This window comes from Mesoplodon bidens (assembly GCF_964165515.1).
Source record: "Mesoplodon bidens genome assembly, chromosome: 15".
Classification (NCBI taxonomy): Eukaryota; Metazoa; Chordata; class Mammalia; order Artiodactyla; family Ziphiidae; genus Mesoplodon; species Mesoplodon bidens.
Window position 1 is genome coordinate 45,199,669 of NC_138171.1, and position 24,306 is coordinate 45,223,974.

The window sequence follows — 24,306 nt, forward strand, 5'->3', positions numbered from 1 at the left end:
GCTAAAGGTATGTCCGGAAGGCAGAGGTGGATGGAAGGGCTGGAAACCTGGGTTCCGGTTGGGTGCCCTTGGCCAAGTCACTTACCTTCTCTGAGCCTCCATTTTGTTATTTGTAAAATTCAGGGGAAGACTGCAAGGACTCTGAGGACTTATCCACTCCCAGCTGGTGGGGTCGTTGGCTTTATAACCCAGTCTGAGGAGTGAAGGGGGCTAGGGGCTCCTCACTCCCCACCCCCATCCTTCTCTCTCTCCACAGAGGGAGGCAATGCTGTGCTGCCATGCCTTGAAGGTCTCTCAGGTGGTCCCCCTGAGCAACTGGCCTGGTTTCGGGGCTCCCAATCAACACCCTTCTTAGAGCTGAGCCTAGGGTTACCAGGCCTGGGCATCCATGTGGGGCCCCTGGGCACCCTGAAGGAGCCCCAGGGAACCTTGCTGTTCATCTTCAATGTCTCCGACCAGATGGGGGGCTTCTACCTGTGCCAGCCAGGCCCCTCTTCTGAGCAAGCCTGGCAGCCTGGCTGGACGGTCAGCGTGAAGGGCAGCGGTGAGGTCCGGGCTGGGGCAGGGAGGGCTGGATGAGAAGAGGGAGGCCCACCGTAGATGGAGGAGGTCCAGCAGCTGAAATGGATCTGGAGGGAGGGGCTGGAGTGTCCGAGGGACAAGCTGGGAGCCAGTTTTAGGTGGCTTCTAAAAACTGCTGTGGCTTCGTGACGGCAGCACTGCGCTGCTCTGTATTTGTCTTTCACTCTTTTCTCTGAGTCGCCGTTTCTCTGTCTCTCTCTGGGTCTTTGCCTCTGCCTTTCTGGGTCTCTGTATCTCTCTGCCTCTCCTAGATGTCTCTGTATCTGGTTCTGGGTATCTTCCCAGGAGAACTGTTCCGGTGGAATGCTTCAGACCTAAATGACCCAAGCTGTGGCCTGGGGAACAGGTCCTCAGGGGGCCCCAGGCTCTCTTCTGGTCACCCCACAAGGTCCCAGCTCTATGTGTGGGCCAAGGACCGCCCTGCGATCTTACGCACAGATTCTGCCTGTGTCCCACCTAACGGCACTTTGAACCAGAGCAACAACCACGGTAAGGTGCTGGGGAGATGCCAGGAAGTGGGGGGATGATAACTGGGACCTGGATGGTGTGCAGGGGAGGAGACCCCCAAGGACTACACTTTCCTAGCCTTGGCTCTCCTTGCCCCAGACCTCACGGTGGCCCCTGGCTCCACACTCTCGCTGTCCTGTGGGGCATCCCGCACCTCACTGGCCAGAGGCCCCATCTCCTGGATCCATGTGCGTCCCAAGAAGCCTAACATCAAATTGCTGAGCCTAAACCTGAGTGAGGATGCCCAACTCAGAGAGATGTGGGTCATGGGCACCCTCGGGGGAAAGGCTGTTCTGTTGCTGCCTGAGACCACAGCTCAAGATGCTGGCATCTATCATTGTAACCATGGCAACGTGACCACCCAGATGCAGCTGAAGGTCACTGCCCAGTCAGGTAGAGTTTCTCCCAGTTGTGGGGCATCTGAGTGGGGCTACTGGGAAGAACCGGAAGCCCGGCAACCTTGGTTCCCCAACCTGAGGGCTAGTAACGGCCTCACCCCGAGCCCCAGCCTCTACACTGAACACTGACCCCAACTTTTTCCTCCCTTGCTTCCAAGACACTACTTTTCTGGGTCTTTTACCACTGGTTGTTCCTTCCCATCAACTTTGAGAGAGGCTTCCTTCCTCCCTCATTCCTCACAGTTGGAGCCTTGAGCCCTCTTCTTATCCCTGTCTACACTTTCTCACCCTTGATTACACACTCTTCTTGTTTGACCTCCTTTACTCCCATGGCTCCTTAGGCCACCATGCCTTGGTGACTCAGTTCCATACACCCCACACCCAGCCAACTCCTGGCATTGCCATTTGATGTCCATGGACATTGCAGGCTCAACAGGTACAAAATCAAACTTGATATCTTCCTCAAGCACAGTCTTCTAGGTGGCCCTAGAAGTGAAGGACACTATCACCTGCCCATGTGCCCAAGCCAGCAATCTGGGCATCCTTCCTTTTCCTCACCTGTCCACCAAGTTGGCCATAATGTTCTGCCCATTCTGTCTCCCTTCTTTCAATCCTACCATGTTACTGCAACCACAGTTCTCAAACTCATCCTGAACTTTCCCTCCAAACTCGACCTCAGCAGCACATTGCTGCATCTCACCTCTAACCCTGTGAACTCGACTCTGCCCTTTACGTTGACCATGGCTGTCCTTAACTGCAGCGGGAAGCTGATCATTATGCTCCCCTTAATCCTAACATTGTGTCTGACTATAGTCATAGTTTGTTCATGGTTTGCTTAACAGATGCCACTCCAGGCCCCGTGCCAGGCTCCGGGTCCTCAGAGGGAGGGAGGAGAGCCCTCCCTGTAGCTTGGGATGTTGAGGATCTGTGTCTTGCCCCAGCCCCCCGAGACTTATGGCCCTTTGAGATCTTGAGGCTGGACAGCAAGATGCCAGCCCGGGGTCTTCATCTCATAGCTCCTTCCCCCTAGCAGTATGGCATTGGCTACTGGAGACTGGTGGCTGGATAGTCCCTGTTGTGACTTTAGCTTATCTGATCTTCTGCCTGGGTTCCCTGGTGGGCTTTCTTCATCTTCGAAGAGGTGAGTCATGTCCCCCAGCTGGTCTTCCCAAACTTACCCCTTCCTCCTCAGGAGAGGCCACACTGGCCAGTCTGACAACCATCTGTTTCTCCTCCCACACCTCCCCCACAGACCTCAGAATCCTGCCCCCACTCCTTTTCTACCCCCTGCCCCAAACTACCCGAGCTCTTTGGAATTTGAAATCCCATCTCCTCCAAGTGACTTCCCCAGCATCCCCCAAATCTTCACTCTTGAGTCTCTCTCCTCTGATCATTCCCCTTAACTCCCCCCAGCCCTGATCCTGAGGAGGAAAAGAAAGCGAATGACAGATCCCACTAGAAGGTAATGATGCCAGCGCCCTCCAGGCTCCCACTCCTGCACTTTCACCTTATGCTTTGCACTTGCTGTTTCCTCTGCTCAGGGTGTCTTTTCTCCACCTCTATGGTTGAAATACTGCCCAACCTTCAAAGCCCAGCACCAAAGCTACCTCCTCTGTGAAGTCCTCCTTCGAGTGATCGCAGGCCCCTCTGTAGGCTGTGGCAGAACAGAGGTGCTCATAACAAGTGACCACATTTTAACCTCTGAGGGTCTAGCCTGAATCTTGAGTGTCCCCTCCAGTCCCCTCCAGGCCTGGCCTCACAGTGCAATTCCCCTTCCTCCTCCAGGTTCTTCAAAGTGACGCCTCCCCCGGGAAACGGGGCCCAGAACCAGTACGGGAACATGCTCTCCCTCTCCACTCCCCACTCAGGCACGGGTAGGAGGCACCGCCAGGTCCCTGACCCAGAGTTAGAACCCCACCCATTTTCCTCATCCTTCTAGACCCCTGAGCTCCAAGTCTTCCCGAGCTCGGAGCTCCGCCTTCAGAAAAGAGCCCGCCCCATGGTGCGGAGTCCCGCCCCGACTTGAGCCCCGCCCCCAGGACCAAGGTCCGCCCCCAGACTCGGGACCTGAAGTCCGGTTCTGACCCCAGAACCTCGCCCGAGACTTCAGGCCACGCCTCTAGATTTAGATCCCGCCCCGCTGGCTCAAGGCTGAGCACCTAGACCCGGAGTCCTCCAGCAGGCCCTGAAGCATCCTCTGCCCGTAGCCCTGACCGCCCCCATCTCCTCTCACCCGCCAGGACGCGCCCAGCGGTGGGCTGCGGGCCTGGGAGCCACCGTGCCGTCCTACGGAAGTCCGCACAGCGACGTCCAGGAGGCCAGAGCCGCGGGGTCCCGGAGCCCACCAGGAACCGGTGATTGAGGGGGGTGGTTACTCACATGGGAGATATTGGAGTGGTCTGTGGCAGGAATAGTGGACTGGGGCCTGGAGGAGGGGGCCCGTGACCCGGTTCCCACCCCCATCCCCAAACCCCAGGCCCAGAAGAAGAGGAAGGGGAGGCCTATGAGGAGCCGGACAGTGAGGAGGGCTCCAAGTTCTACGAGAACGACTCCAACCTTGGGCAGGACCAGCTCTCCCAGGGTAAGACTGCCCTCCCTCATCCTCACCTTCTCAGCCGGGGTGGGCTGTGGGCCCTCCCTGGATCCCTCTCCTTCTCCACCAGATGGCAGCGGCTATGAGAACCCTGAGGAAGGGGTCTTGGGTCCTGAGGATGAAGACTCCTTCTCCAACGGTAATCTGGGGTACTTGTGGGGCCTCATAGGCTTGGGAGAACCCACAGGGCTGTGGATCCCCTACAGGGCCGGAGTGGTCCCTGGAGTTCTCTTTTTTTTTCCGGCAGCAGCTGAATCTTATGAGAATGAGGATGAAGAACTGGCCCAGCCAGTTGCCGGGACAACAGGTGTGTGTGAGGATGGTCACATTCCTGCGGGGTGGATGGGGGTGGTGGTGTGTGTGACGCAAAGGCCGGGAGTGACTTCCCTCTTCCTTCTCCAGACTTCCTGAGCCCCCATGGGTCAGCCTGGGACCCCAGCAGGGAGGCAACCTCCCTTGGTGAGAAGTGCTTGGGACCTGCCTTTCTTGTCCAGGTTGGGTTGATGTGGCCTCGGCTCTAATGTCAGGCCCGACCTTGACCTTGGTTCTGACCCCAAACCCAAGCCCAATCCTGACCTTAGATTTGACTCCAACTCTAACCTCAACACTGACCCCAATGCCCATCCTGATGCCCAGTGTTCACCCCATCCCTCATCATCAACATCAGCCCCAACCCCAATCCAGTTCCAGCCTGGACTTTGACCTCCAGCTCACCTCAGCCCCAATGCAGGCCTCACCTTTGACCTGAGCTCTCTCTACAACCTCCTCACAACTCTGACTTTGACTCCTTCCAATTCCGTTCTTCACTTTTTCTCTGACCACGACCATAATCTAACCACACGTTATCAAACCCCACAACAAACAAGGGCCAGAACCTGACGCTAACCCTGTCACTCCTTCCTAGTACAATATTGTTCAAGCCTTCCACTGTCCTCTGCCCCTAAGACTCCCTCAGTATCTTAGGCTGCACTTCCCTTCCCCAAGCCCCCAGCGTGGCTCCCAGGCTCCCAACTCTCCATCCCCTGGCCAAACAGGGTCCCAGTCCTATGAGGATATGAGAGGGATCCTGTATGCAGCCCCCCAGCTCCGCTTTGTTCAAGCCCAGCCTGGTCCCAGTCATGAGGAAGGTGGGTGCTTCTCCTGCTGTCTCCCATTGTCCTCTGAGGCTTCCTCCCTCCCAGCTGACTTTCAGCTCCACTTATGTCTTACTCCTTCCTGGTCCTGACCAGATGCAGACTCTTATGAGAATATGGATAATCCCGATGGACCAGAACCAGCATGGGGAGGAGGGGGCCACATGGGCACCTGGAGCAACTAGGTGATTCCCTTCAGGTGAGCTGGGAACTGCCCTCCAAGGATGGGAAAGAAGGAGGGAGATGAATAGGGATGGAAGTGGGGTGCTGGCTCCTGGACTGCTCCCCATTACCATTTCTTCTGCATAGCATGGACCTCCTCAGGCCCCTGAGATCCACACCTGACTCTGAAATCTTGTACCCCCAGCAGATGGCGCCAGCCTCTGGAGCAGTGTTACTCAGGATGCGTGTATCTGTGTACACACACAGTGTACACAAGCTAAACTTCGGCCCCCTTTGCACTCCCCAAATAAACTCAGTGAGCTCTTCCAATCCTGTGACCTAGTGCCCTTTTGTGGGAGGGGAAGGGAAGGTGAGGATGCATGTATTCCCATCCCCTCTTGAATCCAGCGGAGGAGGGAGAACTCCATCTCCGGAACCACAGGGCCTTTTCCCGCCTGGGGCTTGGCCTGCACTCGTCTCCCTCACTTGCCTGCCATTCCCGCCAGCCAGTCATTCAGTCATTGTTCATTCGGCAGTTGTATTCGTGGCGCCCAGTGAAGACGAAGCAATCCAGGAATTGGCAGTCATCACTGCCATTTATTGAGCATCTGCTATGTTCTAACGTCAGTGAAGGCATTTAACCTTTCTAATCATCTGTTATGTGCCAGGATTGTATCAAAGTATTTTATGTATATTTTAAGTGTGTGTATGCTTATATATGTTAGCTCATTTTATCTCCACAAACAACCCTGTTTCATAGATGAGGAGACTGAGGCAGAGACCCTAAATTACATGCCCAAGACTTACCTAGTTAATAAATGTTGGGGACAGGACTTGAACTCTGGCCGTCTAATTCCAGAGCCTATATCATTCTTGACACTCTCCCTTCCTATAGCTGCGGTTGTGTAGATGGAAAACCGAGGGTCAGAGAGGCCAAGTCATGTAACTAGCACTTCACAGAGCTGAATCCAGAAATCGGGCTGCTGTCCTAGCCATTGTGCCTACTGCCTGGTAAACTGCCTATGATGTAAACCGCAAACACAAAGACTTCAGAACTAAAAGTCTCCAGGCCCTGAAACCATTATGTAGCAAGCTCTACCACTCCCAAACTCCTGCCTGTCTCAGGCAAAGGTGGACTCAGTCATTGATAGTCTTGGTGTCTTCTGCCTGGTCTCCCCAGCTCCAGTGCTCTTCTGAAACCCAGGACTGGCATCTGAAACCTAGTCCCTCTCCTGCTCCAGAAGTTTCAGTGCTCTCTGTAAGATTGCCTAGACTTTTTCAGTACCTATATTTTTATTTCTAGAATTCCTTTTTTTTTTTTTTGCAGTACGCGGGCCTCTCACTGTTGTGGCCTCTCCCATCGCGGAGCACAGGCTCCGGACGCGCAGGCTCAGCGGCCATGGCTCACGGGCCCAGCCGCTCCGCAGCATATGGGATCTTCCTGGACTGGGGCACGAACCCGTGTCCCCTGCATCGGCAGGCGGACTCTCAACCACTGCGCCACAGGGAAGCCCTAGAATTCCTTTGCTTAATGTACGTGTTCTTTCTTCATAATGTCCTGTGTTTGTTTTTGAGACTCTATTGCTTCTTTATCTCTGAACCTTTAAAACTTACTTTAACTGTATGAACGCTATTATGATGTGCCAGGCATTGTTCTAATAAATGCTTTACAAGTAGCATCCTATTTTATCTTCATGACAATTCTATGAGGAAGGTACGCTAAAATTATTATCACCTTAGAGCTGAGAAGACTGAGGCACAGAGAAATTAAATACTTCAGTTGCTAGCTGACTTTAGGCAACTTACTCAAGCTCAATGACCCGCAGTGTTCCCAGTTATAAAGTAGCAGTAGGGAGGAGGTGATTATCATCATCTGTAAAATGGGGTGAAGCCTCCCATGGTGTATCACCATGGAAGAGTTCTTTGACTTCTTTGTGTTTCTCCTGCAGGAGTCCTTTGCCCCACTCACATCTTCTGGGGCCAGCTTGCTTTGGCTTCTGCCACAGTCTTACAGGCTACACAGGTTTCTGACCATTTTATTTAGAGCAGGCTTTTGCCCTAGGGGTTTGGTCTGACTCTAAGCCCATACTCTGGTGACTCTGGGGATTCTGATTTCCTGCGGTGACTTTTTCCAAACTGCATCCCAAGGCCTGTGGATGGATTTTTTTCCCCTCTGTCTTCTGTGCCCAGAAGAGACAGTCCTTTCTCAGCTCCCAGCTTTGCACATCGGGCTTAGTTTCAGCTCTCTGCTCTTCCTGGGGCCTCAGCCTTAACCTCTGTCCCCATGGGGACATTAAAACTCCAATCCTAGGGATCCCAGCATTCCCATGCGCTGCCCTCTCAGTGTTGTGGCTTTGATTTCCTTCATTATTTCTAGCACCAGGGAGATTCTGTCCTGCTTTTGAGCTCAGGTATCTATTAAGAAAAAGAAAAGAAAGAAAGCGATGCCTCTTGTTCTATTTGCATAGTGTATGTTTGGAATGTGGGGGATGGGAAATGAACCTTCAGCATTTCCTTGGCCTCCCATCTTGGACACAGTCCATGTGGCAGAAACAAAATAAAAAAATAAAAAAAATAAATATCCCAGATCTAGCTCAGGATTCACACCCCGACCTTACCCTTCAGCTAATGTAAGCTTTCCATATTGCCAAAGTCCTCACCATTCCCTATTGCCTTTTACCCAGTCTGCTTCATTCATGTAGGTCTCCTGCCTGTGCCTGAATCATTTGAACATGACACTCCTGGTGAAAACATCCTACCTTCTCAAGGGTGAATCCATGTCTGGGTCTTCTCTGTGCCCCTTGTACCCAGCCAGGGGATGGCAAAGATCAGGAGCTCAGGAAATGAGTGGGGAAGGAGGAGTGAATGAAGGACTGTGCCAAGTCCTGAGATTCAGGGGCCAGAGGCTGGAGCTACTCCTGTGAGCTCTGCTACCCAGCGAAGTCTTGGGAGGAGATGAGGAACGGAGGTGTGCTAACTCCAGCCCAGTGCTCTGGAATCAGACTACCTGTGTTTGAATCCCAGCTCCAACCCTCTCTGGCTGTGTGACTCAAACTCTCTGTGCTGCAGTTTCCTGGTCTGTAGAATAGGGATATTAATGATAGCTACCGGGCTTCCCTGGTGGCACAGTGGTTGAGAGTCCGCCTGCCGATGCAGGGGACACGGGTTCGTGCCCCGGTCCGGGAAGATCCCACATGCCGCGGAGCGGCTGGGCCCGTGAGCCATGGCTGCTGAGCCTGCACGTCTGGAGCCTGTGCTCCGCAACGGGAGAGGCCACAACAGTGAGAGGCCCGCGTACTGCAAAAATAAAAAAATAAAAAAATAATGATAGCTACCTTAGTGAATCTTAAATGAGATGTAAAGCACATGACGGTAGCATAGTAGGCAATTGAACATTAGCTATTATTATTATTTGGCATTTATTAAGGGCCTACTGTGTCCCAGGAGCCAGAGGGCACACAGAATATTTGGGTTAGGAACTCCTCCAGTGCAGGGACCTGCTCAGAAGAAAGCCACACTCCAAAGCTTCACAAATTCCCACCCCATGACCTGTTTCTTTGGCAGGGACTGGATCACTTATAGTTCCTGAACAAGATTTAGGGAGAAGGAGGCTTGAGAGAGGTTTCAGGCCCTCAGGGTCACCCCTAGTTTGCAGGGGCCTCCCAGGTAGGGACCAAGGCTGCAGAAGGGCTTTTGGTGTAATCTCTATGCTTCCAGCCTTACTATATAGAGTGGATGAAGAGTTCCCAGGGCTAGGAGGTCCTTGGAGTCCACTCTGCCAGGTCCAGAGTCTTTGTTCCTTGGGGAACAGCCTCACCTGCTGGGGTTGTGTGCTTTCAGTCTTGACCTTGGCTGAGTCTACTTGGAGGACTTGAAGTGTGGGCTGAGTTGGGGTGTGTGTGTAAGGGATATCAGTGTAGCAGAGGAGGGGGAGGGGATGGGATGTGGGTGGTCATCAAGATGCTGTACTGGGGGGACTTCCCTGGTGGCGCAGTGGTGAAGAATCTGCCTGCCAATGCAGGGGACATGGGCTCGAGCCCTGGTCTGGGATGATCCCACATGCCGCGAGCAACTAAGCCCGTGTGCCACAATTACCGAGCCCGCATGCCACAACTACTGAAGCCCGAGCGCCTAGAGCCCATGCTCCACAACAAGAGAAGCCACCGCAAGGAGAAGCCCGCGCACTGCAACGAAGAGTAGCCCCCGCTCGCCGCAACTAGAGAAAGCCCGCGCGCAGCAATGAAGACCGAACACAGCCAAAAATAGATAAATAAATTAATTAGTTTGTAAAAAAAAAAAAAAGATGCTGTACTGGATGGATGTGTGAAGTACAAGTTACGTGAATGTTAAGTGTGTGAGAGACAGGTGGTATTGGGTGTATGCTGTGTGGGTGTTATGTGTGAAGTATAGTGTGGTATGTATAGTGTGAGATGTCAGGGGAGTGAAAATAAAAGGAAACCTCACTAAAATGGAGTCTGAAGTGGGAGCTTTCATGCTGTCGGACCACTTGTCATCAATTACAGGAAGAACTGTCAGTTAAAGACCCCAACAGAAGAATCATGGACAGGAAAGAATCATCAATTACAGGTCCCAACAGGAAAAGATGTACATTGCATCTCCTAGAAGAAATCCACTACCCGAGCAACTCAGGCAATGAGAAACCATTATCATCCTGACCTCTCACGTTTCTCCAATGGACTTTCCTTCAAAACGACCCCTCCCAATGTCCTCCCTTTTCTCTGTAAAAATAACCTTCTTTGTTGGACTTGCCTATGGCTTTCGCTATAGCTTCCTTGTCCCAAATTTCAATTCCTTTGCTATTCCTGAATAAACCCATTCTTGCTGGTAAAATAACTAAATTTTATTTCTAAGGCCAACGGGGGCCATGCAGTTGGAGGCAATATGGGAGGTGTGAAGTGTAGGAGGGGTGTGTCTGTGTTAGTGCCCAAGTTAGTGTGCCCAATGCGCAGTGAGGCCAAACAAACCAAAACATTGAGGTTTGGAGCAGAGAAAGGTTAATTGCAGGGCCCTGCAAGGAGACAGGTGGCTCATGCCCTAAAAAGCCTGGAGCTCCCCAAATGGTTTCAGCAAAGCATTGTTTTAAAATCTTATTTATTGATTTATTTATTTTTGGCTGCATTGGGTCTTCGTTGCTGCACACGGGCTTTCTTTAGTTGCAGCGAGCGGGGGCTGAGCAGGGGCTACTCTCCGTTGCGGTGCGTGGGCTTCTCATTGCTGTGGCTTCTCTTGTTGTGGAGCACGGGCTCTAGGCGCGTGGGCTCAGTAGTTGTGGCTCGCGGCCTCTAGAGCGCAGGCTCAGTAGTTGTGGCGCATGGGCTTAGTTGCTCCATGGCATGTGGGATCTTCCCGGACCAGGGCTTGAACCCGTGTCCCCTGCACTGGCAGGCAGATTCTTAACCACTGCCCCACCAGGAAAGTCCTGTTGGGGGTTTTTCACATCTGTAAAACAACTTAGGAAGTGTGCATCAAATATTGTTATCTAGGTATCAATACTTCAGAGAGGAGCTAAAGCAGAGGATATGGGGGAAGGGCCTGTCCCGGGAAGACCCCATAGGGTCCTGATCGGTTACATCTGTGCTGCGTCAGGGTGCATGTTGTACAGGAGTTGTGGATACAGTAGATGTGTGGAGGATATGTAGCCTCTGAGGTATGCAATGTCTTTGGTGGGTGTGTTGGGGAAATAAAATGAAAAAACAAAACCTTCTTCCCACCCAGAAAACCTCTACACAGAGGTAGTAGAGACAGAAAACAGTTTTATTATTATTATTTTTAAATTTTTGAACTTTATTTTATTTATTTTTTATACAGCATGTTCTTATTAGTTATCTATTTTATACATATTAATGTATATGTGTCAATCCCAATCTCCCACTTCATCCCACCGCCACCCCACCCCACCACCACCCTCCGCCGCCACTTTCCCCCCTTGGTGTCCATACGTTTGAGAAAACAGTTTTATTATTGAATAAGCATTAAACAGAATGCCAGGCACATTACAGGCAATCCCCTGAGAGATGGATTGCAAAAGCAGAAAGAAATCTCACCATTTTATATAGCCAAGCAGGTACCACCCATTATCCTGTTTTCAAGATAAATTTTCAAAACCCATATCTTGTTTTCAAGGTAAACAATGACTAGGCCTCAAGTAAGAAGACTTGACACCACCTTTAGGCACACGTAGATCATCCTAACTTTATCATGGTGATTGGCTTTTATCCAAGGGCAAGACAAACTTCTGGCATCTTTTTTTTTTTTCCTAGAGTCTGATTTATCTAGTTTCTTTTCTTTTCTTTCTTAAAACTTTTATTGGAGTATAGTTGCTTTACAGTATTTTTGATGGGAGGTGGTTTTGTATATTGTAGCAGAGCCTCCATGAAGTTAGGCTGTTATTCTCCCGCTGGAGCTGGGAGATGGGGAGATTGGGAGCTATTTCCCCTGACGCTTTCATTTCAAAAAGATGGCTCCATAACTTATTTACAAAAGAGGAACAGACTCACAGACATAGAAAACAAACTTATGGTTACCAAAGGGGAAAGGGAGTGGGGTGGGGGGAGGAAGAAATGAGGAGTTTGGGATTAGCAGATACAAACTACTAAATATAAAATAGATAAACAAGAAGGTCCAATTGCATACCACAGGGAACTATATTCAATATCTTGTAATAAACTATAATGGAAAAGAATCTGAGAAAATATATAGAAAACTGAATCACTTTGCTGTACACCGGAAACTAACACAACATTGTAAATCAACTATACTTCAATTAAAAAGAAAATGTCTCCCAGGTCCTGGAGTTCCTGAGTTATGAGACTGGCAAGAGGCTTAGCCATTACAAAGATTTACATACATTTTGAAAAGTTCCAAGAAAGAAATTGTGAAGGAAAAGGGAGAAGGGGGAGAAGTCACGTCCCTTACTTTCAACAGGGAGAATTAAGCCTCTTATTTTTCACTTGTATTTGCCCTTACAGGCGTTGTTTGTGAGGCGGGTTGTGCTTAGGTGTACGTTGTGGGAGGGTGTTGCAAGAGTGTATGTTGGGTTGACTTTACCCGTGAAAAGTGTCTGTCGGGACCTCCAGGGTGAGGGAGGGTATGTATGCTGTCGAAGGTTATGCAGAGAGTTGCGCGGTATTGAAGTGTTGGTCCAGGGGCGTATTGTGCGGATTCTGCACGTGAGGAGGGGGTCGTGTGCGAGGCGTCGGCGTCGAGCGGAATTACTCAGCCCACCAAGCGGTTGGGGGAAAGAATAAACGGGATACCCGTGAAGTCTGCGGTTTCTAAAAGCAATTCCCAGCCGGACTCCTCCCTCAACTCTAGCCTGAGGGATTGCAGACTACAATTCCCAGGATGCCCCGCTCCTCCACCAAACAGGAAAAAGACTCTCTTCAGTGGGCGGGGCTTATAGAAGGATGGTCAGGCCAATGGGTGAGCCGGGACGAGTCGAAACCTACGCCGATTGCGCCGAGGCTGATTGGAATCTTTGGCGCTTTGGTTTCAGTGGTGAAAGTGTGATGGGCGGGTGCAGCGACCAGTGAAAAGGCGGAGAGGTGGATCCAGAGGGTGTGGGCGGGAAGAGGTGCTGACTAGCAGGCAGTTCGCCCAATGAAGGGCGGAAGCCGCTGGAGGGGGCCAGGCGAGTTGGTTAGAGGCGGGCGACTGTCGCAGCCTGGTGTGTGCCATGGCGGAGCCGGTGAGGAAACAGGGTCGGCGGCCCAGAGGCGGCGGTGTCGGCCGAGGGGCTCGGGGATCCCGGGGCGGCCGTGGTCGGCGTCCTGGCGCTCAACGATCGCCAGCCCGGCGTACCCTGGACTCGGTGCTTGTGGACTTGGTCAGCGACAGCGATGAGGATGTCTTGGAGGTCGGAACGGCTCGCGGCGCTGCGGACCCGGCCGAGGTCCCGCTCCCGGAACCCCCCGTGCCGGCCGCGCCCCGGGACGACAGCGACAGTGACAGCGAAGGGGCGGACGCACGGCCGGCTGAAACCCCTCGGGTCTTGGTCAGGCGGCGGCGGTTGCTGCTGGATCCCGGGGAGGCACCGGCGGTTCCAGTGTACTCCGAGAAGGTGCACGCAGGTCCCTGAGAGGGCTAGCGCGGAAGGGCTGGGTTTAGAAATGTTGAGGGTAGGGTTCTAGGATTGGTCTTGGGAGACTAAACGGAAGCAGGGTATAGGAGCCTTGGGGGCAGTGTTCCTGGGGTTTCTGTAAATTGGGGAGGTGAAGGGGTTTGGAGTGTGCTGGGAGTTTGGGATTCCCAGGAGCTGGAGTGTCGGGGGTATAGAGAGCCTAAGGGTTTGGGATCCCTGATGGTTCAGAGAAGAGTTGAGGCACCTAGGGCTGGGATTTGGGGCATATTGGGTTTTAAGGTTGGGGCCCATTGCTAAAGATCCAGGAAGATGGGTACTGGGGTCCATGGAAGTTCAGAGAACTGGGGGCTCCAGGAGGCTGGAGTCCCCACGTGGTAGGGTTAGCTAGGGAGCTGAGATTGCCAAGGATTCTAAGATAGCAGGATGGCTAGCAGCTTCGTAAAAAAGGGGAACTAAGCTTGCATCCTTACAGTGCATTAGGGAAAGGGGTGTCGGAGTCAGAGTACTCATTTTTTTAAATTGAAGTGTAGTTGATTTACAATGTTGTGTTAATTTCTGCTGTATAGCAAAGTGATTCAGTTATACGTGTATGTATACACATTCTTTTTTATATTCTTTTCCATTATGGCTTATCCCAGAACATTGAATATAGTTACCTGTGCTATCCAGTAGGACCTTGTTGTCCATCCATTCTATATGTAATAGTTTGCGTCTACTAACCCCAAACTCCCAGTCCATCCCTCCCCCCTCCCCCCTTCCCCCTTCCCCTTGGCAGCCACAAGTCTGTTCTCTATGGTTGTGAGTCTGTTTCTGCTTTGTAGATAGGTTCATTTGTGTCATATTTTAGATTCCACATATAAGTGATACCGTATGGTAGGGTACTCCAATTTTGGATCCTGGGGAAGCTGAGCTCCTGAGTCCTGTGGGAGGGCTGTAATGTCTACATCCTTAGGGAGGACTTGGGAGCTGGAGGAGGCCTGGGTGTGAGGGAAGAATCGACCCCAGTTTTCTCTTTAAGTGGAGGGAGGATTTGGGACTGATTTACTTTTTCTTTGCAGGTGAAAAGCAGCCTCCACCTCATCCCAGACCACATGTCCCTCCTGAAATTCTGCTCCCCAGAGACTGAGGAAGGTAAGGGAGGGCTTCTAGGGAGAGGTGCCCAGTGCTGGCCTCTTTGAGGAGACTTTCTGGAGTTTACATCCCTGCAGTTAGTTGTTTCCTGAGGCTCAGGGGAAGGACATGGGAGAGGTGACTCCTGCATCCTAGCCAGAAAAAGCTCCATTCCTAAAAGGAGCTGGATTGTTAACCAGAAGGCACAGAAAATTCTGTCAAAACACCCTTCCACCAACTCTAATAGGCATAAGAGTGAGCTAATATACAGATTTCCAGGTGCCATCCCCAGAGATTCTGATTCTGTAATCCTGGGAACGGGAGGGGGAGGTGTTAAGGATATGTAACATCTTGTTACATCTGCAGCAAGTGTCTTGGGAACACTCTGGAGCCAGCAGGGTGTTCTTTGAATCTTTTCAGGGCTGCCCAGCCTTTGTTCTCCCTCAGTGATGTGATTTTTGCAAACCACTCAAGGGCAGTGAGTAGGAATCAAGTCTAATAGGGGAGCAATCCAGTGGGCAAATGCAGACCTTGGACTAAGACTTTTGCACTATGAGGGAGTATGGCAGGGTGATTAAGAGCTGATTTAGGAACCAGCAGGCCTGGTTTGAATGCCAGTTCTACCCCTTAGTAGCTGTGTGACCTTGGGCGAGTTAATCTCTCAATGCTTCAATTTCCTCATCAGCAAAATGGGGATAAAAAATGGACCTAGGGCTTCCCTGGTGGCGCAGTGGTTGAGAGTCCGCCTGCCGATGCAGGGGACACGGGTTCGTGCCCTGGTCCAGGAGGATCCCACATGCCGCGGAGCAGCTGGGCCCATGAGCCATGGCCGCTGAGCCTGCGCGTTCGGAGCCTGTGCTCCGCAACGGGAGAGGCCACAACAGTGAGACGCCCGTGTACCGCAAAAAAAAAAAAAAAAAAAAAAAGGACCTATGTCAAAGGATTTTGGTGAGACTTAATTAAAGAGAATATATAGAAAGCCCCCTCTTGGACTACATATATGGTTTGCATATATGGTACCTGGAACAGAGAAGTACAAAGGCACCTCTGTCCTTGCCACTCAAAATGTGGACCCAGGAATGTTGGGTATCTTCCAGGAGTTTGTCAGAAACGCAGAATCTCAGGCCTCTGGCAGCTACTAAGACAGGATTTCACAACCTCAGTGCTACTGACATTTGGACTGGATCATTCTTTGTTGGGGGCTGTCCTGTGCTCTGTGGGATGTTTAGCAACAGCCTGAGCTCTACCCACCAGATACCAGTGTCACACCCCAACCCCTTCCTCCTCTCATTGTGACAACCAAAATTGTCTACAGACATTGCCACATGTCCCCCAGGAGGCAAAATTGCCTCTGAGAACCACTGATCTAGGATTCATTATCATTGTTTTGTATTCACAGTATATATCTTATGGTTAATGATGATCATGTGGCAAGCAAATGGAAAAGAGCTTCTATAGTTTAGAATATTATACCTGATTTCCTTTTATAAGATATTCAAGTTAAAATGAGTGATTTAAAGAAAGATATTAGGACTTCCCTGGTGGCACAGTGGTTAAGAATCCGCCTGCCAATGCAGGGGACACAGGTTCAAGCCCTGGTCTGGGAAGATCCCACATGCTGCAGAGCAACTAAGCCACTGAGCTACACGCAGCTACTGAGCCTGCGCTCTAGAGCCCGCAAGCTGCAACTACTGAGCCTGCACTCTAGAGGCCGCGAGCCACAACTGCTGAGCCCACATGCCACAGCTACTGAAGCCTGCACACCTAGAGCCCGAGCTCCGCAGCAAGAGAAGCCACCACAGTGAGAAGCCCGTGCACGCAACGAAGAGTAGCCCCCGCTCGCTGCAACTAGAGAAAGCCCGCACGCAGCAACGAAGACCCAATGCAGCCAAAAGTAAATAAATTAACTTAAGAAAGAAAGAAAGATATTAAATAATACAGAGATATGGCAAAATATGGCAATGACACATGGATGAAATTTGAGAAATGTAGGCTCAGAGGGCCTATACTTACCTCTTTACCTCATTCCCTCCCTGCCCCACACCCCCTCCTCCACCCCGGAGTCACAGTCTCTCTGTGCCCACCAAACTGTATGGGAAGAAAATAAGAGAAATATTAGGAAAAAAAATCATCCTTTGACATTTGTTTTAGTGTATGTTTCATAACATATATAATTGTATGTCCCTGTATAGTAAGTAGTATATGTGTATTAAGTAAATACCTATTTTCCGGGTTGTGTGCTCAGTGTTCTTCATTTGTGGGGTGCGTGTGATCAAAAGTGAGAAGAGCATGCTTCAGTTGGGGTGAGCCACTTTCCGACTGTCCACACTCGCCACTGTCTCATGCCTTAGCACGAAGTTCTGACACTCTTGCTCTAATCTGTCAGGCTCCAGTTCATTCTTCTCTCTGAGGTAGGCTTTTCCCCTTTAACTCACACCCCTTGAGCCCTTCCCCAGTGGTTGTGTGTGTCTGGGGCTCCCTTAGTCTCCTCCTTTCTCAGAACCTTCTGAAGCCCCTGACTTCTCTCTCCTTGGCCTCCCGCTGCCCTCTCTTGGCTAACCCTTTCCACTTCCTCCCACTCTGTCCCCAGAGGCGGACATGGCAGATTCCAGCAGTCTCCACGTTGAGGATTCCCCATGTCCCAATTCTCCCTGGAAGAAGAAGCTGAGGAGCAAGGATGGAGAAGAGAAGAAAGAGATGTTTCTGTGAGTGAGGCGAGGGCCCTGGGGCCTCTGGAGCAGGAAGGGAGTTGGGGGGGTAGGCTGAGGCAGGCAGAACCCTTGGCTGGCTCCTCAAAGGGTAAGGAGAAGGACGGAAGGAGTCTTGAGGCTCAGGTGAGGACTGAAGCTCTTCTTGGGGGAAAGAAGAGGTGAACCCCATCAGAGGATGACAGCGGGCCCTCAGGACCCACCAGCAAGTGGAGATTTCAGCTTTGTGTCTAAGAAAGTAGTGATGCAGGGGTGAAGGGTGTGGCTCTGCAGACTGCTCTGTGGTTCAAATCCGGCAGCTGTCTCTTAGTCAGCTTCTCTGTGCTTCAATTTTCTCTTCTGTAAAATGGGGATAATAGTGGTACCTGGGTCAGAATTTTGGGGTAAATTAAGAGTTAACCCTTGGCAGATAGTAAGTGCCTGGTGTCATTTGGATGTTATCAGACATTTACCTGGGAAGTAACTTATCTTAAAAGTTAGGCAGGGCCTCCCTGGTGGCGCAGTGGTTGAGAGTCCGCCTGCCGATGCAGGGGATACGGGTTCGTGCCCCGGTCTGGGAGGATCCCATATGCCGCGGAGCGGCTGGGCCCGTGAGCCATGGCCGCTGGGCCTGCGCATCCGGAGCCTGTGCTCCGCAACGGGAGAGGCCACAACAGTGAGAGGCCCGCATACCGCAAAAAGAAAAAAAAAAAAAAAAAAAGTTAGGCATTCTCCTCCCTCATATTTGGTCATATAAATATAAAAATTATGACTCAGGTTTTCCCTGTCCTTACCTCCCCCTGTCTTCCTATAAGATGGATGTCACCGGAAGATGCTCTCTCTTGATTCTCCAGGTACCCCTCTGGTCCCCAGGGGTCCCATGAGGAGAGGTGTGGGGCTGGGGTCTCACCTCTTTCTCCATCCTGTCCCTCTTTTATCTCTACAGGTTTCAGGACACCTCACCGTTGCCTCTACGTCTGCCACGGACCAGCAGCAGGAAGCATACTCGGGCACTCCAGAAGTTAAGGTACCAAGGGCAGGGGACTCTGGGCTGGGGTAGAGAGGGGCAGTATGGAGGGGGACCACCCTGACTGACCCACAGTTCTTTCTGCACCCCAGAGAGGTGAACAAGCGCCTCGAAAATCTCCGTTCCTGCCTGAGTCCCAAGCAGCCCCAGGGCCAGGACCACCTGAGTCAGGAGGATGAGGTGGTCCTACTGGAGGGGCCCACTCTCCCAGAGAATTCTCGTCTCTTGCCGCTCAAAATCCGGTGCCGGGCTGACCTGGTCAGATTGCCCATCAGGATGGTAAGTGCCTGAAGAGTCCGGGAGAAGGGTCCCAGGAACTGTCTGTGGAGAGACTGTGGTGTCTGGGCAGAAGGGACTGTGGCTTCCTTTGCCCATCCTGCTGTCTGGAGCTGCCCAGTGCTTGTTCAGCCCTGTGCGCCTTTGTGCTCACTGTTCCCCTTGGGAGATTTTTTCCCTCCCTCTCCCCTCTCTTTCTGACAAACTTCCCACCCATTTTCAAGGCTCCACTAAAACATCCTTTGAGAAGCTTTGCTTGGTAGCCCCTCCCCAGGGTGCACCCCTCCCTCTTTCCTTCCCTCGGACCCTGTGCTTCCCTCTTGTGCTTGCTCTTACTGCCTTGGACACCCAGATGGCACTTGGTCATTCCGATCCCCCCCTAGCTTCCTGATGAAGCCTACTCTTTTTGTAGGGATGACTCCAATTCCAAAACAAGAATGATAACAGAAGTGACCATTTATCGAGCAGTAACCGTGCATCAGGCAAGCAACTAAGCCAGGGCTTGTGAACTGGCAGCCCATGGCCTTATCAACTGTGCTGCTGCTTCTTCTTTTTTTTTTTGTCCCTGCTGTGTGGCATGCGAGATCTTAGTTCCCTGACCAGGGATCGAGCCCCCTGCATTGGGAACGCAGAATCTTAGCCACTGGACCACTAGGGAAGTCCCATGCTTCTTTTGTGGTGTACGGTGCTTTTATTTATTTATTTTTTTGGCTGCACTTCACGGCATGCAGAACTTCCCCAACCAGGGATCGATCCCTCACCCCCTGCAGTGGTAGCGTGGAGTCTTAACCACTGGACCGCTAGGGATGTCCCATGTATGACTCACATGAACATATGAGTTCATCGCCAACCTTTGCAATGGGTGATTTTGTACCAGGGTCCAGATTTCTGGTTTCTCTTAAATAGGAAGATACAGTACCTGGCCCATATTCCTACATGGTACCAGTCAGCTGGAATTGCGGAACAGCTGGCCTGTTCAGATGGGGCATATCCGGTTCTGGTTTGCCACAATCCCCACCACTCCCTTTTTTCTCCTAACTCATGGCTGCTTCATGTCTTTGTGTCACTTGCCTGAAACCCTTATTAACATGATTTTATTTTATGCCTTGCCAGGTAAATATGGTGGAACTCACAGATGAGGAATTTAGCAAGTAGTTAAGGCCAGAAACTGGGGGTGGGTGGGGGGAAGCACATCAAGGCAGGAAGGCCTCCTTCACTTCTTGTCCCCCTCCCAGTCGGAGCCCCTCCAGAGCGTGGTGGACCACATGGCCGCCCGTCTTGGGGTGTCCCCAAGCAGGATCCTCTTGCTCTTCGGAGAGACAGAGCTGTCCCCTACCGCCACCCCCAGGACGCTAAAGCTTGGAGTGGCTGACATCATTGGTGAGAGGAAGGCAGGGAGGCTTGAGGAGGCTTTTGTCACAGGGAGGGGATATGGGAAGAGGCCCAGAGGGGACCCTGCTTCCACCCCCCGCTTAGGCCTGGCTTCCTGATCCTGCCCTCCACAGACTGTGTGGTGCTAGCAAGTTCTCCGGATGTCGCAGAGAAGTCCCACCTGCTCCAGCTGCGGGTGCAGGGGAAGGAAAAGCACCAGCTGCTGGAAGTCTCGCTGCCTCGAGTGAGTGGGGAACTGGCTCTCTGTGCCCCTTGCCCCGTGCTCTGCGGTCTCTCGTGTCAGTGGGTGGAGGATGGAGTCACTGCCCTCTGTGGTCTTGGGTCCCCACCCATCCTAGATAGTGGAAAAAGCCCAGTGTTAACTTCCCTCCCCTTTCTGCTGGGAACCTGGCTCTGGTCTCCTAACTCCTCCTGGTTAAAGTCAGAATCACCCTTGGACAGTAACCAATAAACCCATCATAATTACCAAAGAACTGACAGTCCCTGTGCTGAGGGTATTTACTTCACATTCAGGACATTATTGAATTTCACAACAGTCTGACGTGGGAAAGCACTGTTGTTACCCTCATCTAACAAATACGGAAGCCAACCTCTATAGAGGTGGAATAACTTGCCGTATTAGTTTCTGAGAGCTGCTATAACAAAATACAACAAACTGCGTGGCTTAAAACAATAGAAATGTGTTCTCTCACAGTTCTGGAGGCTACAGGTTTGAAATCAAGTTGTCAGCAAGTGGGACGAAGCGAGAGAGTGGCGATGACATACGTACACTACCAAATATAAAACCGATAGCTAGTGGGAAGCAGCCGCATAGCACGGGGAGGTCAGCTCCGTGCTTTGTGTCCACCTAGAGGGGTGGGCTAGGGAGGGTGGGAGGGAGACGCAAGAGGGAGGAGATATGGGGACATATGTACATGTATAGCTGATTCACTTTGTTATAAAGCAGAAACGAACACACCATTGTAAAGCAATTATACTCCAATAAAGATGTTAAAAAAAAAGATATATTGGACAGCAGAGGGGAATATAACCATTATTTTATAATAACTTTAAATAGAGTATAATCTATAAAAATATTGAATCATGATGTTGTAAACCTGTAACTAATAAAATATTGTAAATCAACTATAAAAAAAGAAAAGTTGTCAGCAGGGTCGTGCTTCCTCAGAGACTCTAGGTAGAATCCTTCCTTGCTTCCTTCCGGCTTCTGGCGGTGGCTGGCAGTCCTTGGCTCACAGCTGCATCACTCCAATCTCTGCCTCTTTCCTCGCATGACGTTCTCCCTGTGTGTCTCTCTGTGTGTCTGTTTTCTCTTACAAGCACACCAGTCCTATTGCCTTAGTGCCCACTGTAATCGAGTATGACCTCATCTTATCTTGATCACATCTTCCAAATGAGGTCACATGCATATTTACCAGGGGTTAAGACCACAAGGTATCTTTTTTGGGGAACACAATCAACCCATAGCACTTGGCTAGGGTTATACATCCATTTCAATGGGAGCACCTGGCCCCCAGCTTAGGTCATGCTCACTCCAGAGCCCGGCTGGCTTCCTCCTTGTGATCCATTCCTCCATCGTAGGTGAGGAGACCAGCTTTGGAGAACCTGCCTGACCCGGAGCCAAGATCCCAGGCCTGGGCTCTGTGGCCCAGCTCCCTAGAGAGGAACCAGCTTGCTGCTGGCTTCTTCAGCCAGTTGCCTTTCCCTCCGTGGGCTCTGACTTGACTTGTCCCCTTGTCCTCCCTGTCACAAGTCCTCTGTCTGTCCCTACAAGTTCTCCTCAGCCCCTCTTTTCAAATTCTTACATCCATTTTTTCCTCTCCATCCAGGATTCTCCTCTCAAGACCCTCATGTCCCGCTACGAGGAGGCCATGGGACTCTCGGGCCACAAGCTCTCCTTCTTCTTTGATGGGACAAAGCTTTCAGGCAAGGAGCTGCCGGCTGATCTGGGCATGGAATCCGGGGACCTCATCGAGGTCTGGAGCTGAAACCCCACTCCCTGTTTAGAGTCCCAGCTTGGACTTGGGGAGAGCGGCTGCCCCCTTTTGGCCCCATAAGGGCTAGCTGAAACTGAGGTAGAACTTATCCTCAAGCTAAAGCAAAATCAAGGAGTGATCTTGGACCACCCCCGCTCTGCCCCGTCGACCCTGGTTTTAAGCCTGGTTTTAAGCCGTTAGCTACCTGATGAGTTGTGTGGTGGTCCTTGCTGCCCTGGGTGGACTGTGGCTCCATCCACAGGGTGTGCTGAGTTTTGCAGGCCCCTGGGACATGGAGAAGGTATCCCTTACCCTCACCCTTTCCCCTCCACCATCACCCTTTCCTTTATTGAAATGTCTCTTTTATGAAACTGCTTCTATTGAAAGAGTGAGTTGAGATCAACATGAAATCCCTGGTATGGGATTCCAGACCTGGCATTTATGCCACGTCCAGGACCAGCAGTGGCCTCAGTGTCATTGGAGGGTGGGGGTGAAGTTTGCTTGAGGGGTGTGGCTCCTCAGCCTGCAGGAAACTAGATGATCAAGCTCACACATGCATTAGCTTCAGCAGAGTCAGACGATGGGTTATTCTTTTGAAGAATATAGCAGATTCTCAGGCTTGGGTGTCTTCCTCACCCCAGGACCCTTTCAAGCCACCTTCCTGATGCACACACATTATTTAAGGCATAATTGAGCACCTTGAGCCTTTTGGTTTTGGATCTCAGGATTCCAGTCCACGCAAGGCTTCTCTGGTTTTATGGCTTTTCCCCTTCACTCCATCCTCTCCCGTAAGCGTCCATTTTAATGTGTTGATTACATGTCTTTGAGTATGAATGTATCCTTGAAAAATGCCATGTTGTATGTGTGAATATACTTTTTCCACATGTAGTATTATGCTGTAGATCTTGTGCTGTAGCTTTTTTCACTCAGCCTGTGTTGCTTATGCTACATCAGCTTTATTTCTTTGAACTGCTCTGAGGTATTCCATGGTGGGTGTCAACTGCATTTTGTTTACACATTTGCTAAGTGGTGGACACCTGGGTGCCTCCAACTCCTCAGCATGTATACAAGGCCACGGTGAACATCTTTTTATGTGTCCCCTTCCATATTTTGTGAAAAGTTCTCTGGCAGAGGTACCCAGGACGGGAATATGGGTCAGACAGGTTAATTTCTCTATTTGTTTTCAGAATGGTCATTGACTCTCCCACTTAAAGCTTCCTGTTTCTCCTCATTCTCATCAGCACTTGCCACTGCCCAACTTTCTAATTTTTGCTGGTCTGTTGGGTGTAAAGTGGTGCTGTATTTTAATGTACATTCATCTGATCACCAGTAATTTGGGGAATTTCTTTATATACCTGTCAGCTTTCCTGGTTTCCCTTTGTGTGAATTGCTCATTTTCTCATGGGGGCTTCCTGTCTTTTTTTTTTGTTTACTCTCAAAAGTTCTTCGTATATTCCTGGGCAGTTGCAAAAAACTCTCAAAATGGCACTTGTGTTTGTATATTCAGGGGTGTCCTTCACTGAACAGAAATTCTTAATTTTAATGTAGTTGAATTAACTATTTTGTTATATCATTTGTTGCTTTTTGATTTCTTATTTAAAAGTAGTTAAGATATTTTACATTTTCTTCTGTTAGTTTATTAGCTTTCTTTCACATTTAGGCCACTAATATCGGGCTGAAGTCCAACCAGTACACACTGGTATGTGCTGGCCTCTGCTTTGCATGGTCAAATATTTGTTCTCATTTGTTGATGCCAGGGTGTACTGGCTGCTGAAATGTCGAATACTACTTTGAAACTATTTGAAATTTACCTTTGTCTATGAGATCCAAGTTTTAGTTTCACCATATAATGAGCCAGTTTTCTCAGCACTGTCTACTAATAAGCCATGAATTTTCCACTGATAGGTGGTATAATTTTGGCAAAAGCACATCACTCTCTTTAAAGAGTTTTTTGTTGGAATGTGGTATTCCTTTGAACTTACAATGTGGGAAATATAGAAAGAAAATTTTTTAACATTTAAATAATCCATGATATGGTATAACTCATTTTTTTCAGATATTTTATGTCCATTAATAAGTCTGAACACATTAAAATTAAAATATGTTCAATCTCAGCAGAATAAATGGGAATACATTCAACTTGTGAATATTTGAGGATTTCTGTCTCTCTGTCCTTCCCGTGACCAGGGGTGCCACTTTTGGTCTTGGCACTTTTCCTAATCCCCATGACCCCTGTGGCTGCGACCATTTGTTGTCCCCTCACACCTATTCTTCCTCCTCCCAGGGTAACAACCCCTGGTTTTTAGCAAAGCACAGAGAGTTCAGAATGAAGACAGTGCTTGCCAGCCTCCACTGTAGCCAA

At 50.6% G+C, this 24,306-nt stretch overlaps 2 protein-coding genes across 4 annotated transcripts; both read left to right on the plus strand.

Annotated features, from left to right (window-relative positions):
- Window positions 1-385: 385 nt before the first annotated feature.
- Window positions 386-5,684, plus strand: CD19 (CD19 molecule). 2 transcript variants are annotated; one of them, XM_081258024.1, is made up of 14 exons: window positions 386-544; window positions 868-1,071; window positions 1,189-1,482; window positions 2,521-2,628; window positions 2,901-2,949; window positions 3,273-3,361; window positions 3,728-3,841; window positions 3,964-4,068; window positions 4,151-4,219; window positions 4,328-4,387; window positions 4,483-4,539; window positions 5,115-5,207; window positions 5,310-5,412; window positions 5,581-5,684. In XM_081258024.1, exons 1-13 carry the CDS (start codon window positions 460-462, stop codon window positions 5,396-5,398), a joined length of 1,416 nt encoding a protein of 471 aa, XP_081114150.1. In that variant the 5' UTR covers window positions 386-459; the 3' UTR covers window positions 5,399-5,412; window positions 5,581-5,684. The 2 variants fall into 2 exon arrangements, with proteins under 2 accessions (XP_081114150.1, XP_081114151.1); XM_081258025.1 differs by having other exon boundaries at window positions 488-544; window positions 834-1,071.
- A 7,343-nt stretch (window positions 5,685-13,027) lies between these two features.
- NFATC2IP (nuclear factor of activated T cells 2 interacting protein) lies at window positions 13,028-24,091 on the plus strand. Of its 2 annotated transcripts, XM_081256995.1 has the most exons (8): window positions 13,030-13,455; window positions 14,535-14,607; window positions 17,177-17,291; window positions 18,220-18,300; window positions 18,393-18,579; window positions 19,812-19,956; window positions 20,082-20,191; window positions 21,798-24,091. In XM_081256995.1, the coding sequence occupies exons 1-8, from the start codon at window positions 13,072-13,074 to the stop codon at window positions 21,954-21,956; spliced, it is 1,254 nt and encodes a 417-aa protein (XP_081113121.1). In that variant the 5' UTR covers window positions 13,030-13,071; the 3' UTR covers window positions 21,957-24,091. The 2 variants fall into 2 exon arrangements, with proteins under 2 accessions (XP_081113122.1, XP_081113121.1); XM_081256996.1 differs by lacking the exons at window positions 19,812-19,956; window positions 20,082-20,191 and having other exon boundaries at window positions 13,028-13,455.
- The last annotated feature ends 215 nt before the right edge of the window (window positions 24,092-24,306 follow it).